The 21571-nt window shown below is 39.1% G+C and overlaps 1 protein-coding gene across 4 annotated transcripts in view; it reads right to left on the bottom strand.

Moving 5' to 3' along the window:
* MID2 (midline 2) overlaps window positions 1–21571 on the bottom strand; it is a 101204-nt gene that overhangs the window by 77808 nt on the left and 1825 nt on the right. For all 4 annotated transcript variants that reach the window (XM_050777394.1, XM_050777393.1, XM_050777391.1 and 1 more), the window contains exon 2: window positions 7810–8525. In XM_050777394.1, the coding sequence (XP_050633351.1) occupies window positions 7810–8469 (660 nt within the window). In that variant the 5' untranslated portion in view covers window positions 8470–8525. The remainder of the gene's footprint in view (window positions 1–7809; window positions 8526–21571) is intronic.

Genomic DNA, 21571 nt, shown 5'->3' with positions numbered 1-21571 from the left:
TGTCTGTATTCTCTCTTGCTATCTAAAAGGTACAAGGGAAATATTATCTAAACCTAGACAAGACCCTGACTGCTTTTATGTGGGAATTGAAACTTGGAGTAAGCATGGGAAGGGGAGAAGTGAAATAGGGCAGAAAGGCCAATTCACCCCAAACCTGAGTCTTCCTGATTGACAGAAGACAACTTCATCTTTAAAAATAATCTGAGCCAGTGGCCCCATTACTATTCTTTGACATGCTCTTTTTTGATATCCTGTCTATACACCGACATTTTCAGCTCTTCCAAAAGCCAGAAGCCAGAATCTTCACATGCTTTTAGGGTCACAGTCTGCTTTCTTTTTTTAACTGCTTGTCTTAAAATACTTACTTTGCTTTTGCTTCAGTCTGTCACTTTATATATCAATTACATATGGCCTCTCAACAACAGAACACGCCATCTGGTTCACAAACTGAAGCCCACACCCTTATGCCAAAATTTATTCTTCCCCCAAACATTTATTTGCTGTTGTATAGATACAGGCTATGTTTCAGAATGAGATGGTGATATACTGGATGTATATCACATAGGTCTACTCTACTTAAGGTTTGTTAAGTAGAGGTTTGTTAAGGTTTGTTAACTACTTAAGTTTGTTAAGAATAACCTGACCCTCAAGCCAGGTGAAAGACTTGCCATCTTTTCAAAAGGCTCTGCGATCGTCCAGCCAAGACCCACACCTCCCCCATTCCCCTTGTCAGAAATGCTACCCAAACTTCCCCATATTCTTTTCTTTCCCCCATCTTCAGGTGCATAGCATGATTACATCTCTAGCTCAAATTCATACATTATTATTTGGACATTCTAAAAGCAAACCTGTACTAAAAACTTAAATCTAGTGTTTATTTTGATAACACTCAGACTAGTGAGCCAAAGTCAACTCTACTTTCCTGGAGGACTCAGGGTTATATTCCACTTGCACTATTCCTCTTCACTTCCTGCCTCTCATACACATCCCCCTCTTTCTCTTTCAACTGCTATTCCTTCATGCCTAATTTCTAGACCATGAGGGCTCTGCAAGACTCAATCCTTGACCCTTGCTCAGCTCACTACTGCGTGGCTCTATCATCATGCTGAGGATTCCCAAATCTATTTCTCCAGACCTAATCTTTCAGCCACTGGGAAAGCCTAAATTTTAACCCCTTCTGGGACACTTGCCCTTTCAGTTCTGAGAGATCCCCATGCTCTCTGTCTTCCAGATGTTTCAACAAACTCTTTTCTCCTGACTAGAGCACTCCCCTTCTCTGCCCCAACTCCTGTCCCCTAACAGGGCATTCGAAAACTCACCCAAATTCTATCTTGCTATTCCTCCTAAGCTCTGTAACAGCCCCTGTTCTTCCACTGTCATTGCACTTATCACACCATCACGTAACTGTGTCCTTAATTATCTGCCTCCCCACACTAACCTGAGAGCTTCATCAGGGCTGAGACTGTGCTTTCTTAATCACTGTAACCCTAACACCTATCCTGGTACCTGCCACCTAATAGATGTTCAAGAAATGTTTGATGAATGAATGATTGTTAAATGATCCACAATCACATCAAACTCAAATCTAAAGTCAGAGTATCCCAAAAAAAACTGCCATCCCTTCCTAATTTCATTTTTGTCCTCCTCAATACCACCATCCTTCAAGACATCTCCACCTCAAAAGTCCTTTTTAATTCATTCTCTTCATTGTGCATGATCACCATAGTCATTCACCAAGTTTGGTCAATTTTTTCTGCACGGACTATCTCCAGTTTGGCCCTTCTTCTCCAACAAATTCACTCATGATTCCCTGTTTTTGAGCTCAATGATATCCTTTCCCTGACCCCTCCACTGTGCTTCAGAGCATCCTGTGCAAACCTCTGTCATGGCACCTACCATACTGAATTGGAATTTCCCACTTGTCTATCTCCCCTACTAAGCTCAAAGTCGCTTTAGAACTGGGATTGTGCCTTATTTCCTGTGTCCCACCTCCTACCACAGTGGTCAAAGTGTTTAGTAAACGAAATGAATGTTCATTAATTGTTTGTTAAATGAATGAACGAATCCCTAGCCTAAATCCCTGATGCTACGGTTTAAGTTATTGTCAATTCTACCTTCGTGTGAGACAAAGAATAAGGTATTACCTCATTATATCAACCTTTCATGAACTTGAAGGCCATTATCACATTTTTAAACCTCACTTCTTTGGGTTCAGTAATTCTTGTTTCCTTAATCTTTCCTCACCTATATTATATTTCTGTAATAGGCTTCTTTGCCCAATAATAACAGACAGGATTTCTATCCACCCAAGAACAATCTCTGTGTCAACATTTTGCAAATTGTTCTCCAACAAATGATTGTCACCTCCTTTCAAATATTGGTGAAGAGAAAACTTGAGTCAAAATAAATAACAGAAAAACAGAAACATAAGAGTACAGATAATAGGAGTATCTACTTGCTAAATTTGCTCTCAAACCAAAGAAACAATGGAAAACATCTTCCAACACAGGGTACTGTTAATAATAAATGAGTTAAGAGACAGAGAAATCAATATAAGTCTTGCAGAGAAAAGAATAGGGATTCAAATGAGTCTTAGTGCACAGTTTGAGTAGAGATGAAATGTATTTTATCCTCATACACACATGAAACATGTACAGATTTAGACATATTGTATGTGATGGGGAGCAAGTCTGGAACAGTTCAGAGACCACAGAGAAGGCAGATCTACAAGCAAGAATGATTTTATGAGCATGAGTTGAAGGCTGGCTTAGCTGCAAAACCTGTCAGATACTGTCCCCAACCCCATACAAACATGTTCACCACCATCACCACCAGATCTTAGAGAGCATAAATCTGGCCTCAAATGTTTCATTCTTATTATATTTAGCTACTGTGATTTAGTACCTGACTGAGAGTGAGAAACAACATTTTTCTTATCCCTCACCTATAGTAACCCACCCTGGCCTCCATTGAAAATTTTTCTTATCATGCATATGTTTGATCTGGCTCATTCATTAGATTGATCCTTAGCCTCAGGATGGGTTCTGCTGAGGCTCTAACTCTCCCTAGGGTGACAACAGAAAGTTTACCTTACACTCATGGCCCTCTCCTACCCAACTTATCAGAAGATTTACACACTCTCACATCTTCACGTGCAATGATACACATTTTATAGATATACTTTCATACACAGACACAGAGTCATTCTCAGCCACATATTTATGCAAGATTATACACACTCATATACAGCGATGCATACATGTGTATGCAAATATACTCTCAACTGAGTCTCTCAAAAATATATTTCACTTTCTTTCCCTTATATTTATACTTATACTGGTTGAGATATAGTCATACGCCCATTAGTACATTAGTTGAGAGGGTATCTGTCTTGGCAGACAGTAGTGAGTGTCAAGTGGGTGAGTAGATAAACGACTGGGAGAAGGTGGTGACTGAGTGAGAATGGGTGGGTAGATGACAGAGTAACTGCGTAGGAAGAAGGACAAGTAATCAACTGTGATAAGATTCTAGAATGTTATATTTTCTAACCTTTTAACTCTCATTGTGGCTTTCCTTTGAACATCCTCCAAGTCTCATATCTCCCTTCTCTTTGTCTGGCAATCATTAGCTTTCTCTGTCTCAGTCTCGCTGAGAGAGAGAGAGAGAGAGAGAGACAGAGAGAGAGAGAGAGAGTGTGTGTGTTTTACTTTCCCATGATAAAAGGCTTACTCCAGTGCCAGGTAATATTTTATAACAAGATCCCTGATATGTAAATGTAACTGCATTTAAGAATTATTTGTAGTAATGAATTTGTGGAAATGTAATGAGAAAAAGAAAAGGTGCTTGTTTATTCCTTTCAGGAAATTCCTCTATTCCCCCTGGTTTTCATCAGCTATATTTTTGGCAGGCTGTGGGCATGGAAATGTGAAGACATCACTCTCAAAGAGAATTATAATAATCACATCTGATTTATGCAGATGTCACCATAGTGTTAGGCAGTTGGAAAATCCAGTGATCAAAACGAATAGGCACTTAAAATTAAGGACATGCCATACTTTTGCTAGCACTCTGGTTTTGAACATTGTCAGTAGTTCACAGGAGATCTTTTTTCAGACTTTCAGGGTATATATAATGGCAAGATAGATTTATATCTTCTAAGATGAGATCCAAAGCAAGCTATAGACACCGGTATATTTCCTGCAAATCCATTATGAAAACTGAATTCATTTGGATTTCTTGATCAAATGCTATGTGTACTAGAAGCTAAGGAGAATACTAACGAAATAAAAGACATTATTTCTGACCTAAAGGAGATTATGACATAGCTGTGATGTTTTGGAGTGGTCTCATAGGGTTTGAATTATGCATTAAAGAATACATAGGATTTGTAAACAGGCCAAGAGAAGAACACTAGTGACAGTTAAGAATCAGAAAAGAGAATGGCATGTTTTGCAGTTAGGAGACTCGCCTGGGTAGATGAAGGTAGCATGTTTTAGAGGAGTAGAGGGGGAAATACATGAGCAGCACAAGAAAAAAGTTGTACGGGACTTATAATATTGAGTTGAAGTCTGTCAGCAACAGACAGTCACTGAAATTCGACCTCTTTTATGAAGCCAAAATTTATTAAAACAATAACAACAATCTTTTATAAGGATAGAAACTCATGTGATAATGAAAATTCTAAAATGTGAAGCTGTTTTATAGAAACACCCCATATATCATGAACTAAGATATATATTGGGACTAGTGAGTAAAAAGTGAGAGGTGGTGGAGAAAATAATTACTCTGATAGGACTTACTACTCTAATAACGGTCGTGAATAAAAATATTCTTTAAAATTGAATAATTAATTGAACTACTGGTAGCCTGCTGAAAGACATGTGTCCTGCATCTCAACCCTATTGGTAGACTGGACAACTAAGTAAGATCATGAAACTAAACTAAGTACCCCAAGCCCTCTAATCCACTTTGAGTACATGTTAAAAAGACAGGCTAGTTTCTGGTTATTCTGACTTTTCATCTATAACATAATGGTTTGTTTATTTTTTATTGAACAAATAAATATTAGAAGCCACTAATCCTAATCAGGGAGTTTTGTATATAAAAAGTAGTTACAAATATCAACAGAGAAGTTCCAGAACCAAAAAGTAAAAATAAACACTGTATCAGCTACTGGCTAGAAAGCCAACCTCCTAGATACAGGGGAAGAATGACAGTCTCCTACAGGACTCCTGTGCTTTTCTCAGGGCCAGGGCCAGGGCGAGGGGAATATACTCAGGCAGACTCCCCCATAGCTTCTGCCAGCCAACTTTCTCCCTTTCTCCTTGGGGAAGAATCAAGCAGACTAAGGGGGTAATCCTAAATGATTTTCCAATCTAAAATTAACCCAAAGAAGTGAGTATATGTGACACTAAAAGTCAGACTTCGTCTCTGCTTAACATGGAGAATTAATATTCTTTTACACTTGGCACCAAACCAAAGTGACCCCTCCACCCCCACAACACACACACACAAGCAGTACCTCTCTCACCCTCCCCAAAGTCCAAGATGTTTCAGACAACATAACGAACCACACGGTTGGGAATGATTCATATGTTTCCACTCTCCAACCAAAAATGAGCAAAAATAGTTTCCACTTAATTTATAATCAGAATTTTCTGCACATTTCCTAAAATATTAAAAGGGAACTATTCAAAATCTGGCTTTCTTTCTCCAAAAATTACTGATTAGTCACAGACTAAAATGTATTTTGGTAAAATATGTCCATGTTCCATCCATCCCTGGAGATGAGGGCTATAGCTTCATGATGCCAAATATCTAATCAATCATCCAATGTTTTCATGTTTTCGGATATTTTCAAATAGCTAGTTTTCTTTAATACAAGCTTACACTAGCCAGTCTTTTTGTTATCTCAACAGTGCATATGGGCACAGATTTTTCTGTTTGGAATATTTCTCAAGGCCAATGACTTATTATAGTCCCAACACCTGCAAATATTTGGCAGAGATAGTTCTGTCCTCTTCACATCCCCCACTCTTCCTATAACCCCGCTCCTATCTTTTGCCATTATGCAGCTGTAAGTTTATACAATCTGTCCCTTCCTTGATGTCATTAATCATTTATCTATGACCATGAAATGTACAGTTGCAGGAGCATAAAGTTAAGTTTCAAATCACATTTCATGGGGAAAACTTAGATCCAAAACAAAGTGGCAGCCGGCTACAGTACAAAGGATAGTTAACTCAATCTAGAGGCTGAGTTCCAGTTCTAGCTTTCCCATTACTAATCATTTCTTTGATTTTGACCAAGTCACTTAATCTATCAAGGTCTGTTTATATAACTTTAAAGTATAGTGCTTCGACTAGACCAAGTCAAAGGCCTAACATTTTATGAGTCTAAGAACTGAAGTCAACAAGATTATTCCCCTCTGCAGCCTTGATATGAATGAGAGTATAACCTTGAGTGAAATTAAAAAAAATGAATTTTGTACACATTTATACGTATCAGATATAAATAATAACCAAAAGAGGCACAAACCATAGTCACTGTTACTACTCTCAATATTATTCGCAGCACATTACAGGTCAAATATATCCTATTCTGAGTACTGCTACTCTCACCAACATTATGCTTTTTACAGAAGTTACAGTAATTCATCCACAGTATGGCAGGAGGAAAATTTCCATTTCCTTCTTACCCTCCTTTTATCCTATCTGGGTCTTTCTTCTAGCTTGGCTTATGTACTCAGGTTCTATTTGGAGTGGTAATTTTACTATCCGTTTAAACATTTTATTTTTCTAGAATATCTTCTAAGTAGCTCCCTTCTTAAGAGAAATTATACCACATAGCAGACAAGCAATGGGAGTAAAACAATTTGCTGGATCATCAGTGTAAGGTAGGAGGGCTTTTTTAAATGGGCACTTAGACTTGTACATAAATATTATATGACACAACAACTTCAGAAAACCCTGTCCACTGAACACACATAAATGACTAGGAACTTGTAAGGCAGGAACTATAAACAAGTGCTTCAGTTTGTAGCCCATAATAGTGAGCACTGTCACAAAATTTGATAGTGGATTAAATATTTATTGCCTTCAGTTTAAATTGTTAGTTCAGACATTTAATTATCCCTCCCGATTTCGTGGTGTACTGAAATTTCTTCAGTTCTTTGTTTTGTTTTGTTTTTAAAGACAGGCTTAGAATTCGCCCTGTGTTAAACACTTAATGGCAATTTGTAATGGCCAATGCCAAACTTCTGTTTCTTTAGTGCATTGAGTACACAAACACAAACATACGCTAATGTCCTCCACAAAAATCTCTCACCTACCTAGATACACTCAGACACCTCCACCCACCCACACCTACACAGAGACACACCCTGCCTTCCCATTACCATATACCCACATATGCAAATCGGCACGTATGCTAATTGTAGTACACCTACACAAGTACTCACATACTTAAAAGAAGAGGTGGAAAGATCATAGCAAAGATATATAATAAGCAATAATGTCACTGACAGAGGAGAGAGGGTGCTGTTTCCCTGGATGAACTACTGGTGTTGCAGGCCATGAGCTGACTCCCCAAAAGTTAGCCAGAAGTGTATGAATGCAAGCATGTTTATGCAACAGATGAGATAGGCTCCAGGGAGAGCTTGCAGGTGAGCAGGTTACTCCTCATGAAAACAACTTAAAGTTAATTCACTAGTCATATAGGAAAAGTCACCCATTTTATTAGAGAACTTGCTAACTGCATAACTCTATTATGAGACAAAGTTGTGTAAGAGATGTTCCCCAGATCCCTTACCTTAAGTTTCTCAAATCGATCATTCAGGGATGCGACCTGATGGTCTCGGTGACGACCCACCAGTTTGCATAAGGCACAGATCAATTGGTCATCAGATACACAGTACATGTTCACTTTCTCATTCTCGTGGTCCAGGCAGGTGATCCCTCGAAGATGTGTGTCTGGCACTGGTTCCACCAGGCGATGGCTGGTGAAAGGTTTCTTGTTCGGGTGCGTGGCCCGCAGGCAACGGTCACAGTAGGAGACCTCACAGGTGATGCATGTTTTTACTGCATCCCTTGGCGGGTCCTGCTCACAGAATTGGCAAGCAATTCGCTCACTAGACATGGCGGTGCTGGGCCTGTAAGTCCTTTCCCGGCGGCTCTCACTAGGGGAATTGGGCCCACTGACTGAAGCCTTCTGGAAGCGATCAATAATGTTCTGCAGAGTCACATTCCTCTTGAGGCCATCCAGGCCCCGGTGGTTCAGCGAGATAACATACCTGCAGGTAGGACACTGGAAAGCAGTAATGGGTTCAATGGATTCACCAGAGCTGCAGCTTGAGACCAAAATGCGATGGGCACAGCTGAAGCAGAGGCTATGAGCACAAGGGAGCAGAAGTGGGTCTTCAAACAACTCTAGGCAGATTGGACAGGTCAATTCAGACTCCAGTGTTTCCATCTTTAGTGAAAATAATCCTCCTGAGGCATTAAGAACCACGGAGGCTGGGCTTTCACCTGCAAGGAATACAAAGCAAGAGTCATTAAGCATTTCCAAAGGAAAATGGATATAACATAATTATACACTAACCAATGGGCGTGTTTACGTGCTGGATTCCCCAGGGATGCTTAAGCAATAGAAAAGCAATTTGGGAATTAATCAGGAAGACTTTCCCCCCCTTCAAACCTTGTTTTAGACAAATGCCTATGTTTATTTTCATGCACAAAGAGATAAAACCAAATGGCTACCTCTGAATCCTGATAGACGGATTAACATTACCATTCCAGCTTACAATATTTGAATGGATCATTCTCTCACATATTCTCCACTGACATTTCTTTTCCCAGACTAAGATGAGGCTGAGACCCTGCAAAATTCCCAATCTCTATTCTCCAGTATTGTTCTCTATTTCACTTTAAGGTAAACTGTAGGGCTGCTTCTATGTGACATCCAGTGTAAGGAAAACAATGCCATATTTTAAAGTAACTCTGTACTTCCTGAAATGATTCCATTCTGAGAGTCTGCATAAAAAAGAGAAAGCTTTAGAAAAATGTAGCTCTTGGTGCAGGATAATAAATTTTTCCTCAGAGTGTGAACTTAAATTACTTCTTATTATCACACATGGAAATTTCTGTTCCATCCCATTCCTAGTAAACTGAGTTAGTTGAGACAAAAGATGATAGTTTTCACTTTCATCTTCTTCCCTCACCTTCAGAAACCCCTTCATTTGATCAAACTGAATGGGGAATGATTTCAAACTTTTCAACTTACTCAGTAATCATTGCTGATCAATAATAAAGTCATATTGCCTTGTGGCTTCAATTTGGTTTTATTACTAAACACCTGCTGAACTAGCACAAGCCTGCTATGAAGATCACCTCCCATTTGTCTTTTCATACTTTCTAAAACATAACAGGATGCAAATCAATATCTAGATAGAAATTAGCAAAGTGCCAGAAATTTTCAGATCTGGTAACCTTCAATTAAGTGAGCATCACTGAGTAAAAGAGGTCACCCGGCCGGGAACGGTGGCTCACGCCTGTAATCCCAGCACTTTGGGAGCCTAAGGTGGGTGGATTCTGAGGTCAGGAGGTCCAGACCATCTTGGCCAATATGGTGAAACCCCGTCTCTACTAAAATTACAAAAATTAGCTGGGCATGGTGGCACTTGTCTGTAGTCCCAGCTACTCGGGAGGCTGAGGCAGAAGAATCGCTTGAACCCGGGAGGCGGAGGTTACAGCGAGCTGAGATCATGCCACTGCACTCTAGCCTGGGTGACAGAGCAAGACTGCATCAGAAAAAAAAAAAAGCCACCCAACTGACAAGAAACCAACCTCTTGGTAAATCTATCTATTTTTCCACAGGAATTTCTGTGCTCAACACACAGGTACCTAATTCTTAATTGCCTTGAGTCTTCCATTAATTAAAATACACACATAAATATTCTAAGTTGGCTTTAACTAAGGAAAAATATAAAACATATCTTATTGACTGAAAATGTTAATCCTATGTATAGGAAAGAAAAAGGGCTTTGTTGTTGTTGTTGTTGTTGTTGTTTTTAGACAAAATGTCCCTCTGTCATTCAGAGTGGAGTGCAGTGGTACAATCTTGGCTACCTGCAACGTCTGCCTCCTGGGCTCAAGCGATCCTCCTTTCCTGGAACTCCAGGTGTATGCCACCAAGTCCAGCTAATTTTTATTTATATTTTTTGTAGAGACGTGGTTTTGCCGTGTTGCTCAGGCTGATCTCGAACTCCTGGGCTCAAGCGATCCGCCCACCACAGCCTCCCAAAGTGCTGGGAATACAGGAGTGAGCCACAGCGCTGAGCCCAAGAAAAGCATTGTTTGCTTTTGAGTAGCTTTTGTTCATCATCTCATCATCATTGGAGACTCTCATCATGGCTTGAAAATTTCACGCTGCCATTGATACTTGTTCAGATATTGTCATTTGTTAGTCATATCTGTATACTTCACAGGATACATAAATACTGAGTACAATTATACTTTATGCCTAAGTACAATAGATGTACACCTAAAAGCTGTTTCTAAATCAAACCTTTTAAATGCACTGAACTAACTACTTATTTAATGAAAATCTATATGAAATGGGGTTATAAAAGTGAAGAATCTTTTTGTAAATCAGTCACTCTCACTTGGTTTAGTAGGTTCAGATGTTTGTACAGACACTTTTTTTTAAGTGAAACATGGCATTTTTCTTTTAGAATTTACAGGTGCTTGAAAGTTGTTGGCCAGTATTTTGTAGCTTATAACATCTATCAATGTTCACCTACACAGATGAAAAAGTAAACAATTAAAATGTACATACGTCATTGAATCTTAGAATTGGAAGAGACTTTTGAGAGATGAAGATTCCAACTTCCACTGACAGTAGGAATATTGCCTTAGAGAGCTCCATTTGATATATGACTCAGATTCTCAAATTCAACATATCTATAAATGAACTTGTTGTGCTCCTCCTCACCTCCACAAAACAAAACAAACAAAAAACACCTGCTGCTCTTCTGATTTTCCCTGTCTCGTGAATATCACCATTCAAGCCTGGAAATCTAAGAGATCTCTCATCAACATGTTTGTATCACCTCAACCACTGGTGGCTTCCAGAACATTCTGTTTTATTTCACTTACATAGCTGTATCTCCAGCTAACTCTTCCTTCTCCTTGAGGGTATCAACTATTTTATATTTTCATTCACAGCACAAGTTTGTGCTTCACACAAACTGTATTCAATAATTGTTAATGAAGTATCACTTAAACTAGGAGTAAGAAGGGGCCTAGCATTCATTGAGCATCTCCTGTATTCTGAGTACTATGTTAAGCACTTTACACATTATTTCACTAATTCTTTCAGGAAACTTGTGAGGAAGTTACTATTACTGTATCCACCTTACAGTTAGGAAACTGGGGCTTAGAGTCATTAAATAAATTAACCAAGAATATACATACCCAGAGCACAGGTCAGTGTAATGCCAACGCCTGTGCTCTTTCCCTACACCTTTATTTCAATCAGCTCACCTCCTTCACTGAGGTTTATCTTGGCTATTTACAAGACGGTTTTTAAACAGCATGTTTCTACTTCTATTTTTATCTCTCTCTGTCTCTCTGACTTTCTCTGAATCTGCCTATTTCATTCTGAGTCCCTTCCAGAATCATATCTCTGTCTTCTAGGCCCATTTCCACCTCACACTGCACTTCTATTACTATGTCTTCTAGAACTCTATGCCTGCATTCCTCAATGTCTGTGTTGGAAACTACCTGGGTGGGTCAGAAGTATTGCTGAAAGCCATGTCTATGTGTGTTGAAACCTATGTAAAAACAATTGGAGTACCACAGCTTTCCTAAGGCTTAAGAGGGTGCCATATAAATTGTCCTGTACATAGGAAAAGCTCTTAAATTTTGCTTGGAAATCTAAAATTTGTTTCCAAGTCAGTGTGACACTTGAACCTCACCATGAAATTAAGCTTGGGAAAGCATACTATGGGTCAGGATTGCTTTGGGTAAGGTCAAAATAGGATTTATTAACTGGGGACTTCTGAACTTCCTAGAACTGTTTGCAGAATGTGGTTTGTATGTCATATATGCATTTTTCCTGGGGAGAGGATTGCCCATAGCTTTCAAAAGATTCTCAAGAGTCTTTGAAAGAAAAAAAGCCAATCATTAGTACTCTAAAATAACCTACCTTATTTCAGCTCTGTAAAGAACATTATAAGATAGTTACTGCCTCTTGCTTATTTCAGCTTTTCTATACTGTTTCAAATGTTTGATTTTTGATTATCATATATTAACTGTTTTAGCCAATTTTCGGGAACCAAATACTTTTATCAACTTCTTCAGATATGTTCAATCATCTTTCATTTATGAGGCTTTCTTTTTCTGGGTACTCTTAATATTTTAGAATCCTTTCAATTATCCCCAATTTTCCCTACCTTTCTGGTTATCTAAGAACTTTAACAATACCCTTTACGTGCATTGTCTCATTTACTTTTCACAACAACTCTCTAAAAGGTAGCTACTATCATTATTTAAAAAAAAAAAAAAAAACGTAGGCTGGGTGCCGCGGCTTACGCCTATAATCCCAGTACTTTGAGGGCCGAGGCAGGCGGATCACAAGGTCAGGAGATCGAGACCATCCTGGCCAACATGGTGAAACCCCATTTCTACTGAAATACAAAAAATTAGCAGGGCGTAGTGGCGTGCGCCTGTAGTGCCAGCTATTCGGAAGGCTGAGGCAAGGGAATCCCTTGGACCCAGGAGGCAGAGGTTGCTTGAGCCGAGATCGTGTCATTGCACTCCAGCCGGGTGACAGAGCAAGGCTCCGTCTCAAAAAAAAAAAAAAAAAAAATTAATTAATTAAAAAAAATAACCTGTACAAGGTCACACTTGTTTCTAAGTGGCTAAACTAAGAGTCAAACTTAGGACAAAACTTTAAAAATAAACCTATATATATCTATGGTCAACTGATTTTCAACAAGGGTTCCAAGACCATTTGATGGAGAAAGAATACTCTTTTCAACAAATGGTGCTTGGACAACTGAATATCCACATGCAAAAGGATGAAGTTGGAGTTCTACCTAATATCATTTATAAAAATTAACTCACAACAGATCAATGATCTAAATGTAAGAGCTGAAACTATAAAACTCTTGGAAGGAAAGACAGGCATAAATCTTTGTGAACTTAGGTTAGGCAGGCAACAGTTTCTCAGATGACATCAAAAGCACAAGCAACCAAAGAAAATATACATAAATAGTACTTCATCGAAATTTAAAATTTGAGTGCTGCAAATAGCACCATCAATGAAGTAAAAAAACAACCCGCAGACTAGGCAAAAATATTTGCAAATCATATTAATATATCTGATATAGGTCTAGTCTCTAGAAATGTACTCTTACAACTCAACAATAAAAAAGGTAAGTAACTCAATTTAAAAGTGGGCAAAGGATTTCAATAGATTTTTTCCAAAGAAGATATACAAATGGCCAATAATCAAATGAAAAGGTGCTCAACATAATTAGCCAGTAGGAAAGTGCAAATCAAAATCATATTGAGATACTTACTTCACACTAAGAAGGCTATAATATAATAAAACAAAACAAACAAAAAGTGGAAAACAGCACATGTCAGCCAGGATTTGGAGAAGTTAGACCCCTCATACATTGCGAGTGGAAATAAAAAAATGGTGCAGCTGCTTTTGCGAAATAGTTCGACAGTTCCTCAAAAGGTTAAATATAGAGGTGCCATACAATTCCACTCCTAGGTATATACCCAAAAGAATGGAAAATGTGTTCACTCAAAAACTTGTACACAAATGTTCATAGCAGCCGTCTTCATAGTAGCCAAAAGGGAAAAACCCAAATGTCCATCAACTGATGAAATGATAAACACAATGGAATATTACTTGGCTATAAAAAGGGAATGAAGTTCTGATACATACTTCAACATGGATGATCTTTGAAAACAGTAAGTAAAAGAAGCCAGTCACAAAAGGCTCCTTTTGTGTATGATTCTTTTTTTATGAAATATCCAGAATAGGCAAACCCATAGGAACAGAAAGTGGATTAACAGTTGCCAGGAGCAGGGCAGGGGAGGATGGGGGATGAGGAGTGATTGCTAACAAATGTGGAGTTTCTTTTTGGGATGATGAAAAGGTTCTAAAATTAGGTAGTGATGATGGTTGCACAACTTTCTGAAGATACCAAAAATCACTGAATTGTATACTTTAAAATAGTGAATATTATGGCATGTGAATTACATCTCAATTTTTTAAAGAAGAGATTCAATCCCACGTGTGTCTGATTCGAGGGTGTAAACTGTAAATCATTATACTATACTACCAGCTGTGTGATTATGTAGTATTTATAAGCTCTATTGGATTGCTTGTTCCTTTCAATTGTTTTTCTAGGTCAATGATTCCCTGTCTAGGTTTTGCAATACCCTGGGATACCTCTAGTGATCAATGAGTGTCACAAAATTCTCAGCTCCCAATTTTTATTCACTTTAAGAAGTATATAAGTGACTCCTGAAAAACATTTGACTCCTATTATCATGAAATACTTTTAGCAGGAGGAAGTGGCATGACAAAAATTAAACAATGGCAAACTGTTGCAATTTCAAAAAGTTTGTGAATCACTAATCTATACAGGGTTAGAGAGTATGCTAAGGATGAAGACAGGATGTGAATCTGATAGGGTGCGACTCAATGACAGGTAATCTTGAAAGTTTTTACGATTTGTCATAAAAATGCATTGATGAAATGCCTGAGAGGGCAGAACCAATTGCCATATTAAGAAACAAATGTGCACATACACACACCCTGATTCGTTCCTTTCCAAACCATTTAGTTACTGCCATATATAGTCAGATATGTATGTTTAATTGTTTCTGTATGGCTTTTCTTTACCTTGCACCTTACTACAGGGTGAAACCTTTGAAAAAAGAAGTCGATGAGCATCAACTAGAAGAAGGTATCAATGGGCTGTGTAACTGGGTAGAAATACAAAAGGAGTTTTGATGAAGGTGATTAAGATAAAAAATAATGGGTCTGGCGTGGTGACTCACACCTTTAGTCCCAGCACTTTGGGAGGCAGAGGCAGGCAGATTGCTTGAGCCTAGGAATTTGAGACTAGCCTGGGCAACACAGCAAGACCCCATATCTACAAAATATACAAAAATTAGCAGGGTGTGGTGGCATGCGCCCATAGTCCCAGCTACTTGATAGGCTGAGGTGGGAAGATCACTTGAGCCCAGCAGGTCGAAGCTGCAGTGAGCCATATTTGTGCCACTGTGTTCCATCCTGGGTGACAGAGTGAGACTTTGTCTCAAAATAAATAAAAATAAAAAATAAGTTAAAAAAACAAAATTTTTTAAAAAGATAAAAATAATGCATCCTACGCTTATGAAATAAAAGACTGATTTCAGCATTGTCCTCCAAATCTAGCCTTTAGCTAACTCTGATCAAGAGAGAAGTCGTGATCTGTACTTTGCATAATTCTATTATTTCAAATGTTACTTGAGCATAATTAAATGCCCACTTAATTAACAATTATTATTCAATCTAGTTTTTTTTTCTTCCAAGTCTGCAAAGCATGAATCTGAGCTCTCACTACCTTCCTGAGGAGTTATAGTATCCCCTTCACAGAAAATCCATGAGTGTGAAGCCAAGCCTGATCTCTGGGCTGTAGATTGAGAATTGAGCTGAGCTGTAGGGTTTTTTTTAATTAATATAAAATAAACATTCTTCAGGATATTAAAATTAATATCCCATGAGTTCTTCCTTAAAGTATTAGAAACTGTCTCCCTGCCTTGGGGGAATGAGCAAATGAGTCCTGGCCTAGTCTGATGTTTCCTCAACTGTAAAATGTTCAAGCTAAACTAGAATCACCAGATGATCTCTTTAAGATGCTTTCTAGCTCTGACATCCTATTATTATAGAGCTCTTGCTATCTGTTACCACATAAAAAGACACCTTGGATTATTGTAAACTAGCTCCTAAAAACACAACTTTTATTTATTAGTGTGACTAGGAAGGCTAACAAGTGATGGACATCATAGCCACAGGAGCTGGAAATAAACAAAATGCATTACCAAGGTGCTCAAAGTACAGTAGTTTTGTCTGTTGTACCTCAAAAAAGATATAATGGATGTTCCAGAGGACAACTAAAGGGAAGGAGAGTCCCATGGGAATATAAACTAATGAGAACATATTTGGGGACTGAAAAAGAAACCAAATCCAAATCCCAGAACACCATGATTAGAAAAGAACTCCTTGAAGCTCAAAGCAGATCATTTTGGAACACAAAAGGCAGCCAATGCATCAAATTCACGCTCTATAGGATAAGAACTGAAAATAGAAACCTAGACGAAAGAGGCTAGGTGGCCAGTAATAATAATCAATAATAGTCACCTTACATTTGTATATCATTTTACACTTTTCAAATTATTTCAAAGCCATTATCTCATTTGACCCTCATAATAGAACCTGGTTGTAGTCCTGGATCTAAACCAAATTAGCTGAGCAATCCTAGGTACATTTAAACTCTTTGGGTCACAGTTTTTTCATCTATCAAATGAAAAATACCTGCCCTGCCCATCTCATGGGCTATTGTGAGGATCAGATGAGGATAAAATAAAAGTATTAGTTTACTTTACAAATACAGGTATTCTCATCATACATTCATAGATTATAGATACAAAGCAAATTATTAAGAAAAGCCAAAAATGTTTGGAAATTCATCCCAAACACATGGTTGACATAATGGCAGACAATCACACTCCTCCACAAGACTTCTGGAAGATCATGGGACTGATCGTGGTATTTGTTATGCTCATGTCTTCCCTTTTAGACTGGGATCCCCACCCCTCTCCAAGTGAAGGGCTATCTCTCTTCTTTTCTCTTAAGCTTTCATCCTGCACAGGGGTAACTCAGAACTGGAGGCTGATTACCGACCGGCAGACAGCACCAGAGCCAGTTCCTGTCTAATAGGTTATTAAAGCCTACTTAATACTTTATAGTACATGGAATTAATGTATGTTATTTTCAATAATTAGTTTTTAAATCCAAATGTTGAGTGTTTTATACAAAATAGTCATCATATAAACATTAAAATGAGTATCAAAATAGCAGAACTAGAAATCCTAGAGCTGCTACAAACACAAAAGGTTAATCCAAGTAACCAACAAACAGATTTGCCAAGGTAACACATGAAAATTGACAGGAATCCTAAACACAATTCATGACACCTTTATCTTAATGCAGATTACACTAGCAGTTGCAGGGTTGAGGAAAAAATGGAGAACAAACTTAATTTACCTGTGACTGCTGGTACAGCTTTCCATCTCCTCTAGGATTGCTTTTCCTAACCTCTGTTACCTAACGAAATATTTGTAAGTTTTTAAATGTTCAGTGGTTCACCTGGACAGGCAGTCATCTGCACAATAAAATTGGCAATATATGTATGTAGGACATGTTATTGAATGTTAGGCTGAGAGGATCCCAAGTTCAGGTCAGAAACAAGGGACAGAGAACAGAGGCCTATTTGAAATCAAGCTTCTACTTCCCTGGGAACCACATGGATCCTAGCAACACTGAACAAAGGGCTATAGACAAAGTGATCAAGGATCTGGACCGTAAACCATTTTTCTATCTCTGTGCTGTATATATTAAGACACTTCACTGTCATGAATTAGTATTGTCTGCCATGCCCATACATTATGCTCCTATCCAAGAAAATTGGAAATACTGGGATTTCATGTTTCAGGACGATTTCAGATTGTATGATGGGTTTGTTATCAGATTGTCTGGTCTCTGTAAGACGATGATCCAGAGACTGAGGATGCTGTTCATCAACCAGCGGAGTCTGACCTAAGGGAAAGAAGCTGAGACAATGCCCAAGGTCAGGCAGCCAGAGCTCTGCAGGGAGACCAGAACCCAAGTAGGATAACGCTTACAAATGATACTTTGCCAACCCACTTAGGCTGAACCAGCATCCTAGAGTGTATTCAGGTGAATCCCACAAGGAAAAGGAAATAATGGGATACTGGCACATTACTCAAAATCCTTCTGCCACCCACACTTTAAACATCTTATACTATCTAGTATTCTTAGTAATTTATAGAATTTCTAAAAGAAAACTCAGCATCTGGGAGATTCATCATCAAAAGGATTATATCTGCCTATGGTCATAAAGAAGGGGAAGACAGAAAGAGAGAAACAAATAGAAATAGCCACAGACTACCTAAGCCCACAGAAAACTCTTAGCAGAGTTTTAATACATGAAAGTGGAGAAAGGAACATATTTAATATATTGATCCATGGATGAGAAGGTAAATAAAAAGTAGATTAGCCATCTGCACAAGAAGATAATTACAGCTGGAATTTCTTGTCTCAACACCACCCATCTGGTCTTCTCACTTGCTAGTATGAACCAACACACTGGTTGAGAAACACTTTTCTAGTCTCTTCTGTAGACTGCTTAGTGATGAACACAATATTTTTTGAGAGACCTGAAGTACAGATGTTAGTGCAACACCATCTTGGTACCAAAATTTCATTCATCAAAATGTAAATAATTTTGAATTATCCAACACTGTTGTATATCCAGTATCAACATGCTACATCTCATATTTTGATGATGCAATGTTCTAAGTCAAGACACCCAGCTTAATGAGTAAGGAGTACTTCATGAACACAGAGCTTCATTCTCACCTTTGTGCCAAAGAGAGGACAAAAACTTAATGCTAAATGGAAACGGAGCACCCCCTGGCCTCTATTAGCAGCCAAGCCCCATAGCCCAACAGCAAGGATATTATCAAGATTCATGAAGATTGAATAACAGACACACACAAGACCAAGCAGGTACTTCCAAGAGCAGCCATTTGGGACATATTCTGTGCCCACAGCTCTGTCTTCACCCTTTTAAGAGCTCTATGTCCCTGTTCCAAAAGACAGAGCTTGAGTTCTATGGGATAGAATGAGAAGACAACATTCTTTCCTCTTCTCCAAGCCAATGGAGTTTGCTGAGTGATGAAGACAGACATACTCCTTGTGTAGTTCCCTTGTCAATTATTGTGGTGTCAGCAGATTTTATGGGAGAAAGGATGAAGGAATGGACAGGCTCACTACTCAGAGCAATATTTGGATGCAATTGTGAGACTCCACTGGCACTACTTTAGGATCTGCAAGTTGAAGCAAGTTGCCCTGCTCTTAGGTAAGGGATTAACTAAATCAATTTTATCTAAATCAATTTGCACCGTTCAGATAATATGTTCATAAAGCAACCAAGTCACTCTGATTTACAGGAGTACTTCCCAGAGGTGGCCTTGCAAGGTACAACATGCCAGATGAGAATTCTAGTAGTCATGAAAACAAATAAGAGGGACACGACCACCCTTTCATGTCCCTAGCCTCTACCCATGTCCTGCACAGCCCCTCCGTGACCTAATCCTGGAGCTGCAAGTATGGAGTTTGGCCTGGAACAGGCAGGAGGCCAAAATACTGGGCTAAATCTGGGGCCTCAGCCCAATCAGCAGAGGTCCTCTGCAGATTATAGGCTAAAAATGGGTGAGGTTATGTCTTCAAATTAGTCTGACTCAGATTGTTAGGTTAGAGTGCATTAGATATGATTCAAGCCCCAACTTAAATGGTCATTATTACTCTGTATGCCTAGTTGTATGTATGTTTTCATTCAGTTGAACATGTATTGGAGACAAAACAGATTTAGGACCTAAGTACAATGATAAGATTTGACTCTGGGGGTGGGAGGCTAATAATGCTAAAGTAAGATTTTCAGTAAGCTAAGATTCCTACTTACACCCAGTCAATCCACTAACTCAGTAAAAGGTAAAGGAAGTGCTTTCTTTGAAAAGTATAATGTTGGCCGGCTGTGGTGGTTCGCACCTGTAATCCCAACACTTGGCTTTGGCAGGTGGATCCCTTAAGCTCAGGAGTTTGAGACCAGACTGGGAAACATGGTGAATCCTGTCTCTACAAAAAATTCAAAAATTAGCTAGGTGTGATGGTGTGTGCCTATAGTCCCAGCTACTAGGGAAGCTGAGATGGGAGGATTGCTTGAGCCAGAGAAGTCAAGACTGCAGCAAGCCATGATCACGCCACTGCACTCCAGCCTCGGTGACACAGCGAGACTTCATCTCAAAGGGGAAAAAAAATTATAATGCTGAGGGTTTACAGAACCCTTTCATCTTCAAAGGACCAAGTCAAGACTAACAATACCCAGTACACAATATTATAGCTTTTACACAAGTGTACCAACTAAGAAAGAAAAGTCATAGGAATGTCCTAAAGCCATAAGCCAATGTAACATCAGATTTGGGATGAACTCTGATCTTCTTGACTCCTGGACCTGTGTTTTAACCACTGCATTAGCTATTCTTGCATTGCCTTAAAGAAATACCTGAAACTGGGTAGTTTATAAATAAAAGAGGTAGGCTGGGCATTGTGGCTCTTGCCTATAATCCCAGCACTTGGTGAGGCCCTCAGATCGCTTGACCTCAGGAGTTCGAGACCAGCCTGAGCAATATGTCAAAACCCCATCTCTACAAAAAATACAAAAATTAGCTGGGTGTGGTGGCATGCACCTGTGGTCCCAACTACTCAAGATGCTGAGATAGAAGGATTGCTTAAGCCCGAGGCAAGACCCTTTCTCAAAAAAACAAAACAAACAAACAAAAAAAAAAAACAAACAGAAAAGAAAAGAAAAAAAAGAAAAGAGGTTTAATTGGGTCACAGTTCTGCAGGCTGTACAGGAAGTGTGATGCCAGCATCTGCTTCTGAGGAGGACTCAGGAAGCTTACAATCATGGAGGGAGGCAAATGGGGAGCAGGAGATTCTCACATGGTGTGAGCAGAAGCAAGGGAGAAAGAGAGCTGGGGGGAAGTGCCACACGCTTTTAAACAACCAGATCTCAGGAGAGATTACTCACTATCACAAGGACTCACAGTCAACCAAGGTGGTGGTGCTAAACCATTCATGAGAAATCTGCCCTCATGATCCAGTCACCTCCCATCAGGCCCCACCTCAACACTGGGGATTACATTTGTACATAAGATTTGGGCAGGGATAAATATCCAAACTTTATCAAACACATGAATCAAGTTGTGAGGAGCAATCAGGAGAAATCTAATTCACATTATATACCCATGTTAAGTTCATTGATTGGGCAGGAATATATAAAAATAAGAAAGACAGTTTCTCCCTCAGTACAGTCATGAGAGGAGACAGACAGGGGGATGTGAGTGTCGGGGGGGTGGGGAGGGGGAAGCTAACCATCTGGGGTAGAATGAAACCACTCCCCAAACAGAAGAAAAGTAGGGGAGGAGAACTCCCTATTCAGCAACTCCCTTCTATTGGAATATTGCCAGAGAACTGATTAGAGTACTGGGACGGAGCAGAATGGGGTTAAAGGCAGCCCTTCTGGCCCAAGTTGAGAATCAGAGGGATCAACCCACACACGGTACTTCTTTATTTAGTTTCCAATATATTCCTTTATAAGGGCTCATCCTCAGAGACACACAACCATCACCATCTATCC

The sequence above is a fragment of the Macaca thibetana genome, chromosome X, assembly GCF_024542745.1.
Source record: "Macaca thibetana thibetana isolate TM-01 chromosome X, ASM2454274v1, whole genome shotgun sequence".
Lineage (NCBI taxonomy): Eukaryota > Metazoa > Chordata > Mammalia > Primates > Cercopithecidae > Macaca > Macaca thibetana.
This window is presented reverse-complemented; position numbering and strand designations above follow the sequence as displayed.